Source organism: Myxine glutinosa, chromosome 10 (assembly GCF_964187855.1).
Source record: "Myxine glutinosa chromosome 10, kmMyxGlut1.1, whole genome shotgun sequence".
Taxonomy (NCBI): Eukaryota; Metazoa; Chordata; class Myxini; order Myxiniformes; family Myxinidae; genus Myxine; species Myxine glutinosa.
Genome location: NC_136270.1, coordinates 89,340,379 through 89,362,164, shown reverse-complemented (window position 1 = coordinate 89,362,164; position 21,786 = coordinate 89,340,379). Strand labels below are relative to the sequence as shown.

The following is a 21,786-nucleotide window of genomic DNA, read 5'->3' as shown; positions in this document are numbered from 1 at the left end:
CTGCTTGCCCCAGGATGCATCGCCTCCTGCTGGCATCGTTTACCCTCGGTCTTGGATCCACATTCTCATTTCTTCACGAATCCGGTTCAAACGGGCCATGTAAACACGCTCTCATCGATTTTCTCTTCGCAGAATTGACGTCGACTAAGTAGGCGGGGCTAACTCCGCGACGTAACTTATCACATTGTAGATGAGGAAGGTCAACCAATTAGGATGAAGCTCGCCGCGTTAGCAGGACATCACGGCAACACTCCAGCCAATGGGAAGCCCCGACATTGTGAGGTGCGTGGATGGATGCTTCACGCCGGGAATGGCAGTTCCCGGTGTATCTGAGATGCGATTGAGGAACGGGTGAGGGAAAACGTTACGAAACAAAATGGAATTGGATCAGAGAAGAGGAATTAAAGGTTGTTTTCTTTTGTTCTTCGAGGTTTTCGACGCAGCGTTATTGAAGTGTACTGTATTTCATATTTTGACGAAACGCACGATACGCTAGAGCGAAGTGTTTTTCCAAACAGACGTGTACTGTGTGGTGTACACAGGGTGCCCTTTATGTTCAGCAACGTTTGCATTTTAAATGAGTTTGTCTTTTTAAAGGGACACGTTCGTCATTGAAACGAGGACAAAAGAATTATATTTTTGTGAAGATCCGGATCCGGATCTGGATGTGAGAATTTTTTATGCCTCCCTTGACGAAGTCGCCAGACGTATTATGTTTTCAGGTTGTCCGTCCGTCCGTCCCGTCCCGTCCGTCCGTCAGTCCGTCCGTCCGTCCGTGATACGTTTTTGTTACCGCGATAACTTGAGAACGGCTGAAGGGATCTTGGTCAAACTTGGTGCAGGTACGTATAATGACGTAAAGATAAACTGATTAGATTTTGGGGTCACGAGGTCAAAGGTCAGAGGTCATGTTAGGTAAAAATCCTTTTACCGCAATAACTTGTGAACCAGTGATGGGATTCTGAGCAAATTTTGGTACCATTATGTAGAATGATGTAAAGATGAACTGATTATATTTTGGGGTCAAGAGGTCAAAGGTCAAAGTCTGTAATATGTCTATAACTTGAGAACGGCTGAAGTGGTCAAATTCAAACTTGGTACAGTGTGTATAATGATGTAAACATTAATTGATTAGATGTTGGGGGCAAAGGTCCATCATTAGGTCTATAACTGATTAAATTGATTAAACATGAACTGATTAAATTTTGGGGTCAAGAGGTCAGAGGTCATTTCAGGTAAAAATGTGATAACTTGAGAAGAGCTGAATGGATTTAAAGCAAACTTGGTACAAGTATTATAATGATGTAATAATGTGGGCAGAGGCACATCAGTCGACGTCGTGACGTAGAAGAGTGTCACTCTAGTTTAAGTGATTATTCACCATTGAGAAATGAGGCAAAAATTATATCTAGCATGATATTCCAAAGTTGTGGACGGCTCTGGACAAAATTTGGTGGAGGTTAAGTATGTGACAAGGACGAATCGATTCGATTTTGGTGAAGATCCGGATCCGATAATTTTTTTTAATTTTTGAAGCGATTCTTCACCATTGAGTGACAGGGCCAAAAATGATATTTACGGCATGATGTTTCAAAAAGTTATGGACGACTTATGACAAAACTAGGTAGATGAGTTGGGTAAGTGGCAAGAACAAGCCGATTACATTTTGGTTCAAGTCCAGATCCAGATCCGACCTATGTGACCCGTCACCGGTCACAACTCATCCACATCATTTATCTATATAGTATATATATATATATATATATATATATATATATATATATATATATATATATATATAATCTGTGCAGCGTCTGTCCTGTCCTGTGTTGTCCTGTGTTGTGTTGTGTTGTCCTGTGTTGTGTTGTCTTGTCACTGAACTACTTTCTCAAACTTTTGTGAAATCGTACCAAACTTCTGGTATGCACATATCTCTCCCGTCGGTATGTCCTAAGGGTATTGTTTTTGAAAGATTTTCCCCAATTTTTTTTGTTTTTTTTGGGGAATCTTTTGGGGAATTTTTTTTTTTCAACTTTAATTGTTTATAAAATGTGATATCACGTATATTACAAATACATTTGTGCAAAATAATTGTTTGAATTATGATTGGTTTAAACCATGACAAAACGGCAACTCGGGTACAGTCATTTATCTCTATATCTACATATCTGGGCAGTGTCTGTGTTGTCACTTAACGGCTCCCTCAAACTTTTGTTTCCGTGGTTGTGAAGTATTTTTAATAACGTGGTGGTGGTGTGTTTTTATTACGTGTTTTATGGCTGTGAGGTGTTTTCAATTTCGTGGTGGTGAGGTGTTTTCAATTTCGTGGTGGTGAGGTGTTTTCAATTTTGTGGCTGTGAGGTGTTTTTATTACGTGTTTCGTGGCTGTGAGGTGTTTTCAATTTTGTGGCTGTGAGGTGTTTTTATTACGTGTTTTATGGTTGTGAGGTGTTTTCAATTTCGTGGCTGTGAGGTGTTTTTATTACGTGTTTTATGGCTGTGAGGTGTTTTCAATTTCGTGGCTGTGAGGTGTTTTTATTACGTGTTTTATGGCTGTGAGGTGTTTTCAATTTCGTGGCTGTGGGGTGTTTTCAATTTCGTGGTGGTGAGGTGTTTTTAATTTCATGGCTGTGAGATGTTTTTATTACGTGTTTTATGGCTGTGAGGTGTTTTCAATTTCGTGGCTGTGAGGTGTTTTTATTACGTGTTTTATGGCTGTGAGGTGTTTTCAATTTAGTGGCAGTGAGGTGTTTTCAATTTCGTGGTGGTGAGGTGTTTTTTATTTTGTGGCTGTGAGGTGTTTTTATTACGTGTTTTATGGCTGTGAGGTGTTTTCAATTTTGTGGCTGTGAGGTGTTTTCAATTTCGTGGCTGTAAGGTGTTTTTATTACGTGTTTTATGGCTGTGAGGTGTTTTCAATTTCGTGGTGGTGAGGTGTTTTTAATTTCGTGGCTGTGAGGTGTTTTTATTACGTGTTTTATGGCTGTGAGGTGTTTTCAATTTTGTGGCTGTGAGGTGTTTTTATTACGTGTTTTATGGCTGTGAGGTGTTTTTAATTTCGTGGTGGTGAGGTGTTTTTAATTTCGTGGTGGTGAGGTGCTTTAAATTTCGTGGCTGTGAGGTGTTTTTATTACGTGTTTTATGGCTGTGAGGTGTTTTGAATTTCGTGGTGGTGAGGTGTTTTGAATTACTTGGTGGTGAGGTGTTTTGAATTACGTGGTGGTGAGGTGTTTTGAATTACGTGGTGGTGAGGTGTTTTGAATTACTTGGTGGTGAGGTGTTTTGAATTATGTGGTGGTGAGGTGTTTTGAATTACGTGGTGGTGAGGTGTAATTGTCCCAAACTTCCAGTCTGCACCTACCCCTCCCCTATGTATGTGCTGAGGGGTTCTTTCTTGAAAAAAAAACATTCAACCTAAATCTTCAACCTAAATTGCCTATAAAAATGTAATATCACAAACACAACAAATACATTTGTGCAAAATAATTGTTTGTATTATGATTGGTGTAAATCATGACAACACAGCAACTCAGGTGCAGTCATTATCCTCAGCTAAAATAAGCCCGTTCCTCAGTAACGACGCTCGGTGAGGCGAGCGGAGCGAGCCGAGCCAAGCTAGTATATATATATATATATATATATATATATATATATATATAATGTATTATACAGGTGTGGCCAAAAATATTGGCACCCTTGCACTTTTTTCAAGGAATGCACCATTTCTTCCAGAAAATTGTTGAAGTTAAAACATATTTTGGTATCCACATATGTATTTTGTTGGTTTGCAGTGGAACAAAACAAAAAAAGCTGAAGAAATTACTAAATCTTAGCTTATTCCACACATAAGTCATAAAATGGCCCGGACAATAATGTTGGCAACTTTGAGAAGTTGCTAGAAATAATTAGATTTCAAGTAGGTGGTTCTCCTTTACTTTAGAATTGAACTCACCTGTGGTAAATTGCAGGTGCCTGCAATATAAAAATCACTCATTCAACCAGTTTGAATCGAGAAAAGGAGTCATTCTGCTGTTCTGTGTCACTGTGTGTACCGCAATGAGCATGGAGAAAAGAAAGAAAACCAACGCATTGTCTGAGGAGGTGAGACACAAGATTGTAGCCAAGCATGGACAATCTCAAGACTACAAGTCCATCTCCAGAGACCTTGATGTTCCTGTGTCCCACCGTACGCAATGTTGTCAGGAAGTTTAAAGCCCATGGCACTGTAGCCAACCTCTCTGTACGTAGCCGCAAGGGAAAACTTGATCGAAGATTGCAGCCAAGGATTGTTCGAATGGTGGAGAAAGCACCTCGATCAACTGCCGAACAGATTCAAGCTGACCTTCAGACACAAGGTACGACAGTTTCAACTTGCACCATCCGTCGCCAACTCGATGAAAGGGGGTTCTATGGTAGGAGACCCAGGAGGACCCCACTGCTGCGAGAGAGACTTAAGTTCTATAGGAATTCCATCCAGGCCGGAGGCCTTACCGGAAGGTAAAGTTTGTAGAACAGCATGGAGTTCCTCCAAAGTTACTTCCTTGTCCAGTTGTAGGAGTGCAGATTCTGCCAAGGTGGGTAAGGAAGAAATGAACAACTTCGTTGTTGATGTTCTTAGCATGATAAAGTTCAGAGAAGTGGTGTTTGAGTGAGGCTCTGATATATTTTTGATCATGCGTTATCCTTCAATCCTTTGTTCTTACTGAAGTTATCTGCTGACTTCTCTTTGTTTGAGCTTCCAGTCCAAAAAAGAACATAGAGGAGGTATACAGGTGACACAGGTTCTCCATTCGGAGACGAATCGGCGCTCCTCTGGCTTGCTTTGCACAAAGCCCAGCAAGAAGTGCTTTTTTCTTTGCCAGCAAAAGGTTGGTTCTTTCATCCCTGGAGGCCGAGAGGTTGGACTGCAAGGATAATATTTCTTTGGAAACCAAGGGTTGTAGGGCAGAGTCATATTTGGTATGGTAAGCTCCATATTGTTGGCAAAAATATCTTATCTGCACTTTGGCATTGTCCCATCATTGCCTAAGGTGGGGGAAGGAAGGTTTACGTTGGAGCAGGGCTTTCCAGAACACACGAAAGGCATCAACAAACAGTTGTTCGTCCAAAAGGCTTGCATTGAAGGTCCAGCAGGCAGCACCACAATTTTGGACTTGTGGGTGAATACGAAGTGCGACCATGTGATGGTCTGAGAATCCACTCGGGACAATGTCTATATTGCTCACAACATTCAATAAAACACTATTGATTTAAAAACGGTCCAATCTTGCAAGTGGTAGGTGGGCGTTTGAACACCGACACCATGTGTATTGGCGGACAGAAAGATTGCGGATTCTCCACACATCGACAACAGAATACTTAGACAAAGCTCTCAACAGAGGCACCGTGCTTGCTGGGTGAGGTTCCTCTCCATTACGACAATGTTGGAGTCTGTTGTGCAGTTGAAATCTCCACCCAAGCAGACAAGTCTGTTAAAATCAGTGTGCAAGAGATATTTCTAAGTGTGTGTAAAAGGCAAGTCTCTCCATGCTATTACTAGGTGCGTAGACGTTCAGTACAGTGTGTTTAAAACCGTTGTGTGTAAAAGTGAGTGAAATCAAATAAACTTTGATAATCTCATTAAAAACAACACTATGACTGCAAAAGGAAGGTTGTATATAAACAGCTACCCCAGCCCTAGGGTGTTCCAGACTACTAAAAAACCATTTTCCTTTCATTATCCTTTGCCATTCACTTCCACAAGAGGAGCTGCATCTTGTTTCTTGTTAAAGCAAAACATCAATGTGATTTGCCCCAACAAACTGCTTAACTTCAGCTTTACGGATGGAAGAGCATCCCCCATTAATGTTTGAACTCGCTATAGAGAAAGCCATAGGCTAACAGAGTTTTTGGGTGTGTCAAAAGCTCGGCCTGTCTACGTCTGCAGCTCCTTCTTTGCTTTAAAGATGCATTTCCGGGGGAGATACACTTGTGATTCGGTCACGCCAAGCTGTTCGGCTTTAAGGAGCAATCGCTTTGCAGAGATTATAAAGCTGGACAGGTCAGGGAAAAAAGTCTTTAATTTTAACTTGTTTCTTGCGATAGGTGTCATGGAGAAACTTTATGATATCGGCAGGTGGAACACTGGGAACACTCTCCGAATCTTGGGAAAAAACTGGATCGTTCCACACTTCGGTGCTGCCACTAGAAGCAAGCGACGAGGCTCCGTCCGAATCATAGTCTGAGCACCGATCCGTGTCCATTACATCAATGTCATGCTGCAAAGGCGGAGCTGGTGGTTTAATAAGGGAAGCCTCATGTTCTGCTTCCAAAATGGGAGGAGTGGAAGGAAGAGGAGTGGGAGGAGGAGGAGGAGGAGTGGGAGGGGGAGGGGTGAGAGGAGGAGGAGAGGGAGGATGAAGAGGAGGGTGGGGAGGAGGAGGTATGTTAATGGGAGGAGCTTTGCATTCCACTTGGAGCAAACCTGGTATTTCACCAGTTGAAGCTTTGCACACTGATTCAACCAGGTCCGGAGTTATTCGTGACTCAGAAATTGAACGCGCTTCACTCTCAGCAGGGAGGGGGATTATAGTGGATTAGATGTTAATATCCATGGGGCTTGTGACTAAGGGAGTGGTCACGTGTGCTTCCTGCTGCACAATACCAATTTCCTGCTCGTGTTCACCGGCCCTACAAGCAGCAATGTCATCATTCTCCGGAGCAAGAACATCAAATCGATTTTGAGTTTTAAAAACAGCAAATGTTGCTGTTTATAAAGAAGTCATTGTTTTCGGCAGCCGGCGCCATCCTTTTTGTACAGCTCGTCATCACATGTTGACTATTTATCGGTTAAATGTTTCAATTTATGTTTCCTTTTTGAAGGAACAACAGTAAATCCTTCATTATCTGCCTGGGGTTGATTTACCCCCACCTCCGATGGCCCATGTAGATTGCTCGAGTTTGAGGCATCACCAGCGTGTCCAACTCTAGATGGACCACTGTTGGTCTCAATGGGCTCTACCGGCCTAGATGTGTCCCTCGATCTAATCTCATGGCAAGCATTTTTTACATGTCCAGATTGACCACAAATAAAACAAATGGTGGTCTCCGTCGCAATACAAATATGGTAATTGCGATTTTTGTTTTTTAATGTCATCACTGTGTTAAGTGATTGAGCGTTGTCTTTTAGAATGATATAACAATGACATCTTCTTTCGTGTATCATCAGATGGCCAGCTCAGTGTTGTGCAGCCATGCCCTCGTCTCTGGTCCTACTTCGAAGAGGCCGGCTTCTGAAGGTGGTCTGTTATAGGGGGCAGGTGGTAATTATGTGTTCGGCAGTCTGCTCAGGCTCGCCGCACTCGCACGCGGCACTGTCTGCCAGGCCCCACATCTTCAGCGATGATTTGAAGCGGCCGACCCCCATACGTAGACGGTTCAGCAAGGTCCATTGCAGGCGTGGTAGGTCTTCTCCTACGACGCCACCTCCTGGGTCCCAGATGTAGCGGTGGATGCGGGTGGGCCCGGCCGTTTCCCACACCTGCTTCCAAGATGCCGCCAGCCATGCGCTTCTAGACAGGTCCTCAGGGATAGAACTGAGCATCTCTTGTGCCGCCTTGTTGTAGGGATGGCGGGACTTGAGTCTGCTTGGAGGTGCCACTATCGTTGTGGTGTTGTGCAGGATGTGCCAGTCGTGTTTCTGGGCATTCCTTGCCAGGGTGAGGGTAGCAGCCTCGCGTCGGAGGCCGGCCGGGGCGATTCCCGCTAGGACTGGCAGGTGGAATGCCGGGGTGGGCTTCAAACAACCAGCTACAATGCGGAGGGCGTTGTTAATGGCAACATCAACCTTTCTCACGTGTGGGCTTCTGCAATGACATCGGAACAACATGATGTGGCAAACCGAAGCGTCGGAGCGCAGACGAAACGGAATCATTGAGATTCGTGACACAACCGTGCCAAAAACGCTTAAGGCAGCCACAATCTCCTCACTTGAGAAGAAGGGCGGGATATTGGACAGGATTAATTTAACCGCCATCGTGTCCAAAGGACTAACGTGAACAAAGACGTCCGGCAGTACGGATAGACTGGTTTCAACCACCTGAGACACGTGTCGCTCTTCCGACAGGAAAACCACGATACGTTGGTTCATTTTTGAAGCGGCGAGAACATTCTCAATTCTAACAAGCTCTCCGAGAGCCATCACCACGTTCTCAACACTAACTCCGTCAGGTGGAGTAATCGTCACTCCATTCTTGCGAGTGAGTGACTCGTACACACTATTGTGCAAACGTTTGTTTGCCATAGCTTAAAGCAAAACAAGGGAAGTTCAAGTTAAACAAAAGGAACCTGCCACACGCAACCAGAAAGTGGAGGAAAATGAAAATAAGGAAAAAAGAGGTACAATGAGGAAGATAAACTACCGCTGAGCGGCATACAGGGCTACAAGAACATGGCAGATGAAACGTGGGCCTGGAAACCAAGGGTTTCTAGAAGAACCCACAAAGCACTTGCCATGTGTGCTCTTTCTCTCTCTCTCGTCTCAACAAGGAAGGGAAACACAGGGAAAACTGCACAAACACATACAAGGACACAAAGGGAGTGAAATGTTGATAGGAAAGACCGCCAACACAACACAGTACTCACAGCTCCACACACACAGCCGCCATGATGCCACACCCATGCATGCCTCACCAATGACAAGCGGGGGATGAGATATATATATATATATATATATATATATATATATATATATATATATATATATATATATATATATATATATATATATATATATATATATATATATATGTATATACTGTATATATATATATATACTAGCAGAAGTACCCGGCATTGCCGGGCGGGGGAGGGGAGGGGAGGGGAACAGGGGGGAGAGGGAGGGGGGAGTGGAGGGCAGAAAGGAAGGGGTAGGGGGGAAAGGGAGGGGCATGGGGGAAAGGGAGGGGAGGCGGAGAGGAGGGGAAAGGGGAGAGGGTAGGGTGGAGGGAGAAGGGAGGGGGAGGGGGGAAAGGAGGAGGGAGGGGTAGGAGGAGGGGAGGGAGGGGAGGGAGGAGAGGGAGGAGGGGGAGAGGAGTGGGTGGGGTGGGTAGGGGGAGGTGGAGGGTAGGGGGAGGTGGAGGGTAGGGGGAGGTGGAGGGAGAGGGCGAGGGGGGTGGTGGGGGGGGGTGGGAGAGGGTGAGAGGGAAGGGGTAGGACAGAAAGGAAGGGGTAGGGGGGAAAGGGAGGAGCATGGGGGAAAGGGATGGGGAAGGGCAGAAAGGAAGGGGTAGGGGGGAAAGGGAGGGGGAAGGGAGGGGAGGGGGAGAGGAGGGGGAGAGGAGGGGAAGGGGAGAGGGTAGGGTGGAGGGAGAAGGGAGGGGGAGGGGGAGGGGGAGGAGGGGAGGGGAGGGGAGGATGGGGGAGGGGAGGGGGATTGGAGGGGAGGAGAGGAGAGGGGAGGAGAGGGGGGAGGGGGGAGGGGGAGGGATGGGAGGGGGAGAGGAGTGGGAGGGAGGGGGAGAGGGAAGGGGTAGGACAGAAAGGAATGGGTAGGGGGGAAAGGGAGGAGCATGGGGGAAAGGGATGGGGAAGGGGTAGGGCAGAAAGGAAGGGGTAGGGCAGAAAGGAAGGGGTAGGGGGGAAAGGGAGGGGGAAGGGAGGGGAGGGGGAGAGGAGGGGGGAAGGGGAGAGGGTAGGGTGGAGGGAGAAGGGAGGGGGAGGGGGAGGAGGGGAGGGGAGGGGAGGGGAGGATGGGGGACGGGAGGGGGATTGGAGGGGAGGGGAGGAGAGGAGGGGGAGAGGAGTGGGAGGGAGGGGGGGAGAGGAGTGGGAGGGAGGGGGGGAGGGGGGAGGGATGGGAGGGGGAGAGGAGTGGGAGGAAGGGAGGAGGGGGAGGGGGGAGGGAGGAGGGGGAGGGGAAGGGGTAGGACAGAAAGGAAGGGGTAGGGGGGAAAGGGAGGAGCATGGGGGAAAGGGAAGGGGATGGGGAAGGGGTAGGGCAGAAAGGAAGGGGTAGGGGGGGAAGGGAGGGGAGGGGTAGGGGGGGAAGGGAGGGGAGGGGAAAGGGGAGGGGGGAAGGGGAGAGGGTAGGGTGGAGGGAGAAGGGGAGGGGGAGAAGGGAGGGGGAGAAGGGAGGGGGAGGGGGAGGAGGGGAGGGGAGGGGAGGATGGGGGAGGGGAGGGGGATTGGAGGGGAGGAGAGGGGAGGGGGAGGGATGGGAGGGAGGGAGGGGGGGAGGGATGGGAGGGGGAGAGGAGTGGGAGGGAGGAGGGGGAGGGGAAGGGGTAGGACAGAAAGGAAGGGGTAGGGGGGAAAGGGAGGAGCATGGGGGAAAGGGATGGGGAAGGGGTAGGGCAGAAAGGAAGGGGTAGGGGGGGGAAGGGAGGGGCATGGGGGAAAGGAAGGGGGGAAGGGGAGAGGGTAGGGTGGAGGGGGAAGGGGAGGGGGGAAAGGGAGGGGGAGGAGGGAAGGGGAGGGGAGGGATATAGATGGTTACTGGCAAATTATTGATCACATCCAGAAATGATGTAATCCACACAATTTATGTACTTTACATAACGTTAATAGGAATACATGGCCGTGTAGATGGGAAATACAGTTTGTTTGAAATAAATCACAAATATCAGATGAAAGTGAAAAAAAACCTATGTGGTGTGAATGGCAATGTTCCTTGCTGAAATGTGAAAAAAACTGAATTACGTGCGAACGCATAACTGTGAGATTATGGCGGCAAAGTTGGAACATCACGTGATCCTAGCAGAAGTACCCGGCATTGCCACAATGCCAGGTGGGGAGGGGAGACCCGTACCCGTACATTCCCAACCCGTACATTCGCCCTCTCGACTCAAGCTCGTATTCGATTCGTATTCGAAATCGAAAGGGAAAGGGGAAATCCTTCGTATTCGAATTCGTAAACACGAAATATGAATTAAAATTTAATTCATATCGCACAAAATCGACACAAAACACGATCGCATAAAGGTGAAAAACGCAATGGCTTTTCGCCCTGAATCACGTGCAAACGTGTGACGTGTGACGGGATGGAACATCACGTGATCGCTCTGAGCGAATCAGCGAGCTGCTCGCACTGGCTGAGATTAGCGGGTACTTCGCTGAAATGCGCTGACGTAAATATGAATAAAAAATATGGATCTCGTCAAATATGGTCTCAGCCATGTTCGTCCCAGGCTCAATGGCCATGTCTATGCCAAATATCAAGCACGTGAGCCTCTCCGTTTCGGAGTCTATCGGTAACATTACACACACACACACACACACACACACACACACACACACACACACACACACACACATACACACACACACACACACTGTGTTTTATATATACTAGGGCATGCCCGTACTATATCTATATCTAAAATTATATCCCCCCCTCTATTTACATGAAATGGTTTGGTCCATGAAATGTTTTGGTCCATTCGCAACGCCAAAGCGAACGGCGAACGCTTTACATGAAATGGTTTGGTCCATGAAATGTGTTGGTCCATTCGCAACGCCAAAGCGAACGGCGAACGGCTTGCGAGTACAGTGACAATCCCCCCCCCCCCCCCCTCTATTTAGATGAAATGGTTTTTATTAGTTTTAAAACATAGTTTAACGCCAACATAGCGCCAACATAGTTTGCAAACGTGAAATAAATGAATACGCTCTCAAATGTGCCATCCGAGGCAGAGTGTGTCCGCCACGTTCGGCACACGCGATAGCTCGCTGCTCTCTGATTGGTTGAATCGTTTTTTGGACATAGCTCGGTAAGTAATTGTCCGATTAATATGAAACCTTGAAAAGGCACATCCTCGGGTCCCCAGCAATATACCTGGCAAGTTTAAAGTATATCGGACCCGTGGTTGTCGAGAAACAGCGGTCACAGACAAACAAACGTACAAACGTACAAACAAACACACAGAGATTACTGGAATTATAGATAGATATATATATATATATATATATATATATAGTAATACCCCGGCCTACGTCATTAATTGGTTCCATACGCCGTGACGTAACTCGGTTTTTGACGTAAACTGGGCGTAATGCCTTTTAGCTCTTTCACGAGCCTCGATGTTGTATACAAAAAAAAAAAATGCCTTAAAATGAAGACAAACACCGTAAAACTAGAGTAAATAACTCGCGATAGTATATAACTATCGCGAAACCTTAAAGAACACTAAAAACACGTTTTAGTCATATTTTTAATGAGTAATGAACACAATTAATAAATTAATTTGTAAAGAATAATAAATAAAATTAATAAGATTATGTTATTCACCTTAAACATGGCGTCTCTTCTGAACACAAACACATTTTAGCAGTCTTAGCCGGCGGCGCTTTTTCAGTGACGTATGCGAGAATACGTTCCCTATCATGAATGATGGTCGATACCGTCGACCGTGGCAGCCCTAAGGCATAGACCTTATCGCGAATCGGTAAATATCAACAGAGGGCGCTCCACCGCAAAGCATGATGGGATCGAAAAGGGGGCAAAGGTAAACACGAACCCAGAAGAGGAAGCGTCTGTCTACGATCGACGCTGTGTTTACAGAAAGGAAGATGGCTAATGTGAAAAATTCAGCGTTTTTTTGGCATTAAAATCCAGCGATTTAATGAAATATTTGAGGGAAAGGGGGGTTCCCATTGGAGAAGAGAAACAACCTGCTTATGCAAGAACAGTTCCTGAATGTTGAAACCTCGATCGGCCATACAAATATCGCCGGGCTGGAACTTGTCTACAATGTTCGTCATCTTTACAATTTTTTTCTCCGACGTGTTTCCTCCTGTAGGTTTGGAAATGTATGAAATTGTTCCGTTAGGTGTAATACCAACAAGGCACTTGAGAGTAGGTCTTGACTTATATTGGCTGTACACTTGCGAACAAAACTTGGGAGACGGTGCTTTGTCCTAATCCAAAGCGAAATACTATTGCCCCTTTCCGATCCCATGACGCATTGCGGTTCTGATTCGCGATAAGGTCTATGCGCTATCACCGACACTTTTTCACCTTTTTCATACCTTTTAATCAGATTTAACTTATCTTCCATCGTAACCACATTACGCTTGGAAACACTAGCATTATCCTTCTTAGGACCCATGGCTAACACAGACACAGTAAAGGAATACTGTACCTCTGTTTTGAATGAGAACCAGCAGGTATGCGTATGTACAGTATACTGTACGTACATTTAAAAAATATTTTTAATGTGCTTTTTATTGTATTTTAAATTGTTAGCTTCTTTTATTGTTAATTTATGCACTATTTTATTTATTTTAAATATATTTTTAAGGAAAAATTTTTTTTTTCACGTCCGTAGGAGTGACGTAAAGTCGCACATAATGACGTTCGCTGAACTGAAATTTACTCTAGAAGAGTGGCGTAAAGTCGGATTTGACGTAGGTCGAAATGGCGTAAAACGGGGTATGACTTCTATATTGCTATGGTTTTGAGATTTGTACATATGACATCATTAAAGGCTAAAGGTTTGCCCCCCATAGTTAGTCCACGAACAACGCGTAGGCCCACTTAGAGTATTAGTTATGTCATAGTATGTGTGAGTATAGGCCATTTCCCCTAGTAATATCTGCGTTGTGTAAAGACATGAGTTTAGGTCCTTTCATTTTGCCTCCACCCTCCAATTCCATCTGTGGGCATAATTGATCCCGCGCCCCATTTTGGCTACCCGCAATTTGTTACGCTTTGGGCTACCCGTAGCAGTTTGTTACGCTTTGGCTGCCAGCAGCATTCGCTGCCCTTTGTTCGCTTGCTTGTCCAGTAACACGCGGTAGGCCTGAGAAGAGGGAGGAGTGCGGGGTCGGAGTGGGGCGGCGTCAAGGAGCACGTCAGAGGCGATGACTGTAAGGGCCACCAGCCAACCAGGGCTCTAAGAACATGGCGTGATAGGGCATGGTAAGGCGCGTCTGGCAAGTGCTAGAAGGTTCGCGGGGCGTGCCTATAAAAGTCACTGCACAAAGCCCTTAAGAGGACTGAAGCTGAGGACTTGGTCAAGGACTTATGAGAAAAGACTTGCTACCAGAGGACTGACCAGCGGGACTGTATCGTGAGGACTCGCAGAGAAGAGGGCTGGAAGGACTTTTACGGCGAGCGCATTGAGAGCACTTCATTGTGTTAGCCCTTCGAGGCTATTGAACTGTATTCGCCTATTACGTATGCAGCCACGCGAGTGAACGCGGCAATAGCCGCCAGTGTTAACCGCCAGAGCCCAGACCCTACCGTTCGCCCCGTATTATCCCGTGTGCGCCGACGACATGTGGAGAGCTCCTGCCGTCTCTACTTACCATCTGCCCGGTACGAGCTGGGGACCGGAGAGAGAGCTGCACGGACGCCATCCCTGGACGCGCTGGTGACCATCAACCTGACCTTCATCAGCAAGCCGAGTGTGTCTGTGTGTGAGACGGGCCCGTTTGTCCTGGGAGTAAGTTGACTGTTTTTAAGGCTGCACTGTGTCTCTTCTTCTTCTCATCATTGTGAATAGTGTGAATAAACCTTGTTCTTTCTTCCAATTCGATCGCCTTCGTGTTTTCCATCATTGACTAAGCGTGGCACGAATAAGAACCGCTTGGATCGGGGTCTAGTAATTGATAACGGCGCGGATCACGTGTTCGCTACCGCTCGGCGTATCCACCAACACACGTGATTCGTGCGAGGCTTATCTCCTCGTTTCAGGGCAGCGCTAGTACTTAGGTAATAGCGAATCTGGTCCTACAACCCTATTTAGAGCTGTCCGGAAAGGACGCCATAGGCCTCGGGTTGCGCCTGGTCAGTCAAAGACAAGGGGACTAATCCCCCCTTGATAAGAGGAGAAGGCCGGCGCTGAAATCTGCAACAATATATATATATACATTATATATATATATATATATATATATATATATATATATATATATATATATATATATATATATATATATATATATATATATATATATATACAGTATATATATATATATATATATATATATATATATTGTTGCGGATATGGGATTTGCATCCATCCATATCCGCTTGTAAATATTCCCCTATTTCCTCAATACTTCCCAACTCTCCCCAATCCCCCATTCCCTAGTCCCATTTTCTGTAAACAACACTCTGTAGACCCGACCTCCCCCTATTTCCCCCATTAAATGTCGCATCCAGGTCCACCGCATCTCAGGTAGACAACTATAGGACATCTTGCTAGTTATTCTTAGTCTATGTCAGTTAAGGATTCGTTTCCATTAATTCTGACCCTTCGTTGCACCAGAATGTGATTGTATGGCACCGTTAGGAAGTTTAGGACCTCCCAATACCTCCCCGCAGCTCTTCCTCACAGTTCTCTTCAACAACAACAACAACAACAACAACAACAACAACAACAACAACAACAACGAGCGCAGGGAGTGCGCGTCCTCACTCCGGCTTGGTAGGAGTGGTGGGAGGACACCAGGCCTTCCCAACGAGCCGCCATCGGACATGTGCTCGACGGGGTTACCAAACAGGGGTAGAACATGGCTCCCTGTCGGCTCCTCGTCAAGGGCGGAGCCCGGTAACCCCCGCACCCAATGGAAGCGGCGGACAGGCCCCAGTTGGGGCGGAACCAACCAGCCGAGAGCGTGTCACTCCCCGTTGAGCATGCGCAGTGAGAGAGAGGTGACGTCAGATGCGCGCTGAGCTTGGAGCAAGCAAGACCACCTCCGAGCGCTGTGAGACCTCCCTGCATCTTTGAACCGTGCTTTATCCTGTCCCCGAGCCAAGGTGCACCTTGTGCCAGCGACCTACCTGTCCATTCCTGCCATCAATCCCCGTGTGAGTCTACCTTGTCCGTTTGTTCGTGGTCTGTCTGGGAATAGATAAGACTGTATTTAAGTGCCCATCTCTTCTGTGTCTTTACCTCACTCTGCCTTGTAATCTACCCCTTTTCTCCACCACTGTAATTATACCCTCCGGAGGTCTTGAGAACTGTACCCCCCTTGCGTCGTTTCATCTTTCCCCGGTCGTCGTGTCCTTTCTATCATTGATGTGGCATAGCGCGATTTGGCCAACGTCTGGGTGAATCGGGTGAGTCGGGAAGAAACGGGGAACAACTGTTCGGCCGCGGTTACCTCCGCTCGGTAAATAACATCCAATCCGCGGACCATAACAACTGGTGTCAGGGAGTGAGATACGAGGCCCGAACCAAATTTTTAAAACAGCTAGACAAAATTTGGTCAAAATTACAAAGTACCGAAATTGCTTTTGTTTTACAAAAACCCGAATTTTGAAAGTCGCGCTATGGGAGATCAAGACGGCTGGGTTCCGGTAGAGGAGAGTGAGGCAGGGTCGATCCAGGACCAAATTGAGGGACATGAGGAGAGCGAAGCAGTGAGGGCGGCAGGTTCGCAAAATGGCGGCGCTAGGCATGGGGAAGAGGAGCGCGAACAACAGGTCGGCGCCGCGCAGGGGATTGCGGTAGCTGTACCCGCGCCGCCGATGGACATGCAAGTCCTCATGGCGCAAATAGGGGCCCTGTTGGCCCAGAATAGCGAACAATTGGAACAAAGAATGGGCAAGCAATTAAGGGAGGACATGGGGTCCAATAGCGAGAAATTGAGGTAGGACATGGGGTCCAATAGCGAGAAATTGAGGGAGGACATGGGGTCCAATAGCGAGAAATTGAGGGAGGACATGGGGGCCCAGATCGGAGGGTTAGGGAGTAGAATAGAGGGATTAGGAAACAAATTTGAGGGACTAGACAACAAATTTGAGGGATTAGACAATAGATTAGGGGAAATACAGGAGGGGTTAACGGGGGTAGAAAACAGAATGGCCGCTCAAGAGAATCAAATGGAAGGGATGAAGAAGGGGTTAGAGGGGTTAGAAAACAGTATGGAAGGCAAATTGAGGGACATGAGGGACCAAGCGGAAAGGGAAGTTAAACAAATGGGGCAGCAGATAGAGGGGGTCAGAATGGGGGTAGAAACTAAATTGGATGCTCACAGGGAGGAAATGGAGCAGATGAGGGTGGCATCTGGGCAGGAGATGCAAGTGATGGGAGGGGAGATCAGAAGAGGTGTGAGTGAGGAGGTCGGAGGAGTGCGCGAGGAGGTGAGGCACTGTGAGGAGCGCATGGAGAAGGAGGTGAGAAAGGGGACTGTAAAATTGCAAGGTGGTATAGAGGAGTTGACGCTGGGAGTAGAACAGCTGACAGTGGGACAAAAGGAGTTGAGGGACCAGGTAAAGCAGAACACAGCGGTAATAGAGGGTTTAAAATCAACACAGAAGGAGATGAAAAAGGACGTAGGGGTAATTAAAAAAGAGTGTCAGACGGTACATGAGGACCTGACGAGGAAAATGAACGAGGTGGTAGAGGTGATGGAGGTTAAAGAGCGGGAGGTGCGGGAGCACATAGAAAAAAATAAGGTGGAGTTAGAGGAAGAACTTAAGGGGGCGCACGAGGAGATGAAGGAGGTGAAGCAGAAATTAGAAGAAGTGGAAGAAGGGGTGAGCGAAATTAAGAAGCGACGGAGAGAGGATAAGAAAGAGATAAAAGAGGAAGTAAAAGAATTGGTCCAAAGTCTGTGTTCGGATCGTGATGATGTGCTCATTAACCGGATGAGGGATTCGCAGGTGATGGAGGAGAAGCGAAGAGAAAGAGGACCCGGTGTAAGTGGTGACCAATATGGTCGTGCGTATGATGCGCAGGTGATTTAATAAGCTTGGGGGTCGAGATGGACCCGGATGTTCATGAGAGGCCAAGAGTGAGGTGTATGGCTGGTCCGGAGTGTATGGAATGAGGGTGCGAGCGAGAGGGTCCGGTGATGGGAGAGGTGCGAGGTGTGAGTGAGCAAGGTTGTGGTGGTATGGAATGGGTAGCGGGTTGCGGAAGCGTGACCCATGCATCGACACCAACAGGGGTAGTTTTTAGAGGGACAGGGGAGGCACGGGAGCCCCTTGGGGGTAATGTACTGTGGGGGCCCGGCCGGTTCGGCCCCGCGCTGACCCCGCAAGGGGCGACGCACGGGGTCCGGCAGGTGGGCAACGACTCGCATACGAGGTGGTCCCACAAGGTCCCACTCGCGCCGTATGACGGCAAGAGTGATCTACGAGCGTACCTGGCGCAGTTTGACTGTGTGTGTAAGGGCAACGGTTGGGGTGAGGACGAAGGTGGAGTACACCTGGTGGCCGCGTTGCGCGGCGCGGCGGCGGAGGTGCTGACGGCATTACCACCGGGTGCTCTCACCCTGCCAGCCCTCCGCGACGCCCTAATTAATCGATTCGGCATTGAACAGCAGAGCGAGCTTGTTAAAGCTCAGCTCGCACTGCGAAAACGCAAGCCCCAGGAAGCCATCGGGGAACTTGCCCACGACATTCGCCGCGCAGTGGGGATCGCACATGCTAACATGGCAGCGGATTCCCGGGAAAGCCTGGCGCTGGACCATTTTATCCAGGCCCTCCCGGATATTGAGCTCCGGCAACAGCTCGCCATGTGGCGCCCGCAGACTCTGAGCCAGGCGGCTGACGCTGCAGCCCGTTGGGAAGCAGCGAGGCCCCTGGCCCGGGGGAGCGAGCGTCACGCAGTGGCGGTCCGCCAGGTGGGACCCCCGATGGAGGGAGGACCCCTTAGGGGGCCCTCCCCCGACGTGAGTCCTGACCTGGCGGGCATGGTCCGGAGGCTGGTGGACCAGCGCCTGGCGGGACCTGGACCATGGCAGGCGGCCCCGGAGGTGGCCCGCGGTGGACCACGAGCGGGCAATCCAATTCGGACCTTCGGGGGGGGGAATTTGGAATTCCGGAGACAAGTACCTTATCAGGTGAGGTGCTATACTTGCAACCGTCTGGGTCACCTGGCGCGGCACTGTCGAGCCACGCGCCGGGATGATCCCCGGCGGTTGAGGTCCTCAACTCCGCCCAGGGGAGAGCGGGTTAGCCAACCCCAGACACCCCCCCCCGCCAGCCCCCGGGAAACTAGAAGGTGTCGGGCACGTAGGCCTTACACCGGCGAGCAGGCGCCCCCGTGGATTGCCTCGGCTTTAGATGCCGAGGCGGGACCCAGTACCTCTGAATAAGGGGGGCTTATTAGTGCCAGAGGACTGGGGGATTGATGAGCAATGGGCCCGGTGGGTAAGGGTGGCATCCCTGCCACCCTTCCCATGATGGGGGCAAATGCGCTATAGTTTATGGGGTGGCTATGACAACCGAGCCAGGGAGGGCTTGGTTATATTGATAGGGACTAGAGGTGACTATAGGTGACAAGATTTAAGTAAGAGACTTGGTACCTGTAGTGGGGACGTAGTAGCTTAGTGTTTGATAATGACGTGGGAGCGCTGAGTGTCAGGGAAGACGGAGGAGCGCGAGTTTTAGAAGGGAGTAGACAGAGCAGATGATGCAGTATGAATGGAAGTGCTGGTGAGCAGCTTCAAATGAGGCATCGGTGAGGCAATGCTCCGAGGTGTGTGTGAGTGTACAAGTGATGAATGAGAGAGCATTGCGGATGAGTGTCATGGTGAGTAGTGAGTGTTGTGGATCAGCGCGAATGCGCTTGGGGGAGAGAAGGGTGCAGGCGGCACCAAGTATGAGAGCACAGGTGTGCAAGTACAGGTGTGTGGAATATATGGAGCAGAGAATGAGTGGTGTGGAGAGAGTTGGAGTAAGTGGTACGGAGTGGTGTGCGTGGTGCGAAGGTGTGGATGGGGGAAGAGTGGACCCTTTTCACGAGTACCCGGGGAGGGTAGTTTAAAGAGTAGTTAGAAGGTATAGGTAAATTGTAGTTGGATATTGGCATTTGTGGTGCGGTTGCAGAATGGTATTGTGGATGGGTGCATTGGTGTGGTGAAATGGGCTGGTCGTGTGGCCTGTTAGTATGAGTGTGAATGGTTGGGCACTCCGCCACTGTTAGATGTCGGCCAGGTGAGGCCGCAGGTGGGCTCTGAGAGCCGTTAGTGTCAGTGGGTGCCTGAGGATCCCGGGTGTGGATCGGGCAGCCCGTGCCAGAGAGGGCACCGAGTGGGTGAGAGTGCGAGAGGGCCTTCCCCAGTTAGTTAGGATAGGGTGAGGAGCAGGTGAGCTCGGTAGGCAACAACAGTGGTGGAGGTGTGCAGGTGGGCGGACCAGCTGGGAGCGTCACACGACCCAGCCACCGAAATTGTGCGGGAGCACCGAGTGTTGAATCGGGGAGTGAGACCCAAATTGATGGTGTGCACCACAGATGGTCAATGGGATTTTGGTTCTTCGAACCACGTAGAGTAATGAGGGCCAATGGTTTGGCAGGAGAAAGACCCCGGGTAATGTAAAGTTGTTAAAGTCATTTAGGAAATAGTTAGGATTGATGAACCTGTCGCACCATACGCAGCCACTTACCTGAGGTGATGATGATGACTCCACACCTGTGTTTTCTTTGTTTTGTGTTGCAGGAAGTGAGAATTGCTGTTTGGATTTGTGAGACGCATCACGACGTGGATGAGACATTGGGGTGATTCCATCTCTCCCTCCTTAGGAGGGACTGATGATGAATTGGTGATGGCAGATTTTGATGTTGAGTTGGAGATGGCAGATTTTGATGAGAGTTGGAAATGGCAAATTTGATTGGTTAGGAGGGAGAGAAGACGAATTTGGTTTATGGGAGGAACGGGGAAGACAGTAGGGACGTTTGTTGATTTGTAAAGTAGATGTTTATGGGTAGTGTTATGTTGTGTGGATACAGTAAGGGGTAAGGGAGGGGCAATGTAGGTTACCTGGTGGGGGGGGGGGGGGGGGGGCGTACGGTAGGAACGTACCTGTCTCACCTGGTTCCCATGTGCCCCCAGTGTGCATTACCTTATATTGCATGCACTTTTGCGCCCTTACCACCTTACTCACCTGTCTTCTTTTGTCTCCCACCTCCGAGGATCTGGCTTTGGGGCAGAGAGAGAGGAGAGAGAGGTGCTGGCTCCGCAGTTGTGGGCCTGTACTTCCGCTGCTTGCTGCCTGGATCGATACACCATATGGACCCGCAATTTTTGTTGCCGCCCACAATGGACCGCAGTTCTTTTGCGGTCAAGCACCACCCGTTGATGGACCTCTGGGTCAACGTGGCACCTATGCCATACAGGTGAACCACTTTTAGTTGGCCCCCCTGACGGCCACAATTAAGAAATCGATGCGGTTGGCGCCTTTCTTTATTTCTAAAGAAGCCAGAAGGCCAAGTGCACTCCATGAAGGCAAGACCAGCGGCAGAACATCGGCCGGCTGCGACACCACCGGTGACCATGGACACTTGATTGTGCATTTTTATTGAACACTTTATTGGTGCACCGGATGGTGCTGACTGTGCGTAATGGGGTGGTGCTTTTGGTGCTTGGAAGGGGTGCTCTGCACATTATTAAAGGCCGTAGGGCCACAGGGCACTCGTGGGTTGGTGTATCGATGCTGGCATGCGTGCTCTCCCTATGCATAACATCTGCATGTGTTCCTCAAAGAACAGGTCCTGGATCGTAGTGTAAATATCAGTGTAGTCTTGTATAAATGATGCTCCCTACCCGGCTGTATGTTTAGTTTGAGGATGCTTTCCGCGATTCGGTTATCCTGTGGGTGTGTTTCTGTTAGGAGAAGGGTGCAACGTCGCAGGGGGACATATTTACTCATTTGTGAACATCTGTAAAACTGTCGCACTCAGGGTTGAGTTAATAGTAGAGGGAACTACATCTGAGTGCCACACTAAAGTAGGTAAAAATTTATCGGGTCGGGACGCCCCGAGGTCGAGAAGGGTGCCGTGTTGCGGATATGGGATTTGCATCCATCCATATCCGCTTGTAAATATTCCCCAATTTCCTCAATACTTCCCA

The 21,786-nt window shown here is 48.6% G+C and overlaps 1 protein-coding gene across 7 annotated transcripts in view; it reads left to right on the top strand.

The window, feature by feature from the left end:
• Window positions 1-258: 258 nt before the first annotated feature.
• Window positions 259-21,786, top strand: part of LOC137433997 (hyccin) — a 76,282-nt gene continuing 54,754 nt past the window's right edge. For 3 of the 7 annotated variants that reach the window (XR_013624769.1, XR_013624768.1, XM_078785855.1), the window contains exon 1: window positions 259-407. Coding sequence is in view for 1 of the 7 variants with exons in the window: in XM_078785853.1 (XP_078641979.1) it covers window positions 311-351 (41 nt within the window). In the remaining 6 variants the exon portion in view is untranslated. The remainder of the gene's footprint in view (window positions 408-21,786) is intronic. The other 4 variants (XR_013624767.1, XM_078785854.1, XM_078785856.1 and 1 more) reach the window with 3 other exon arrangements.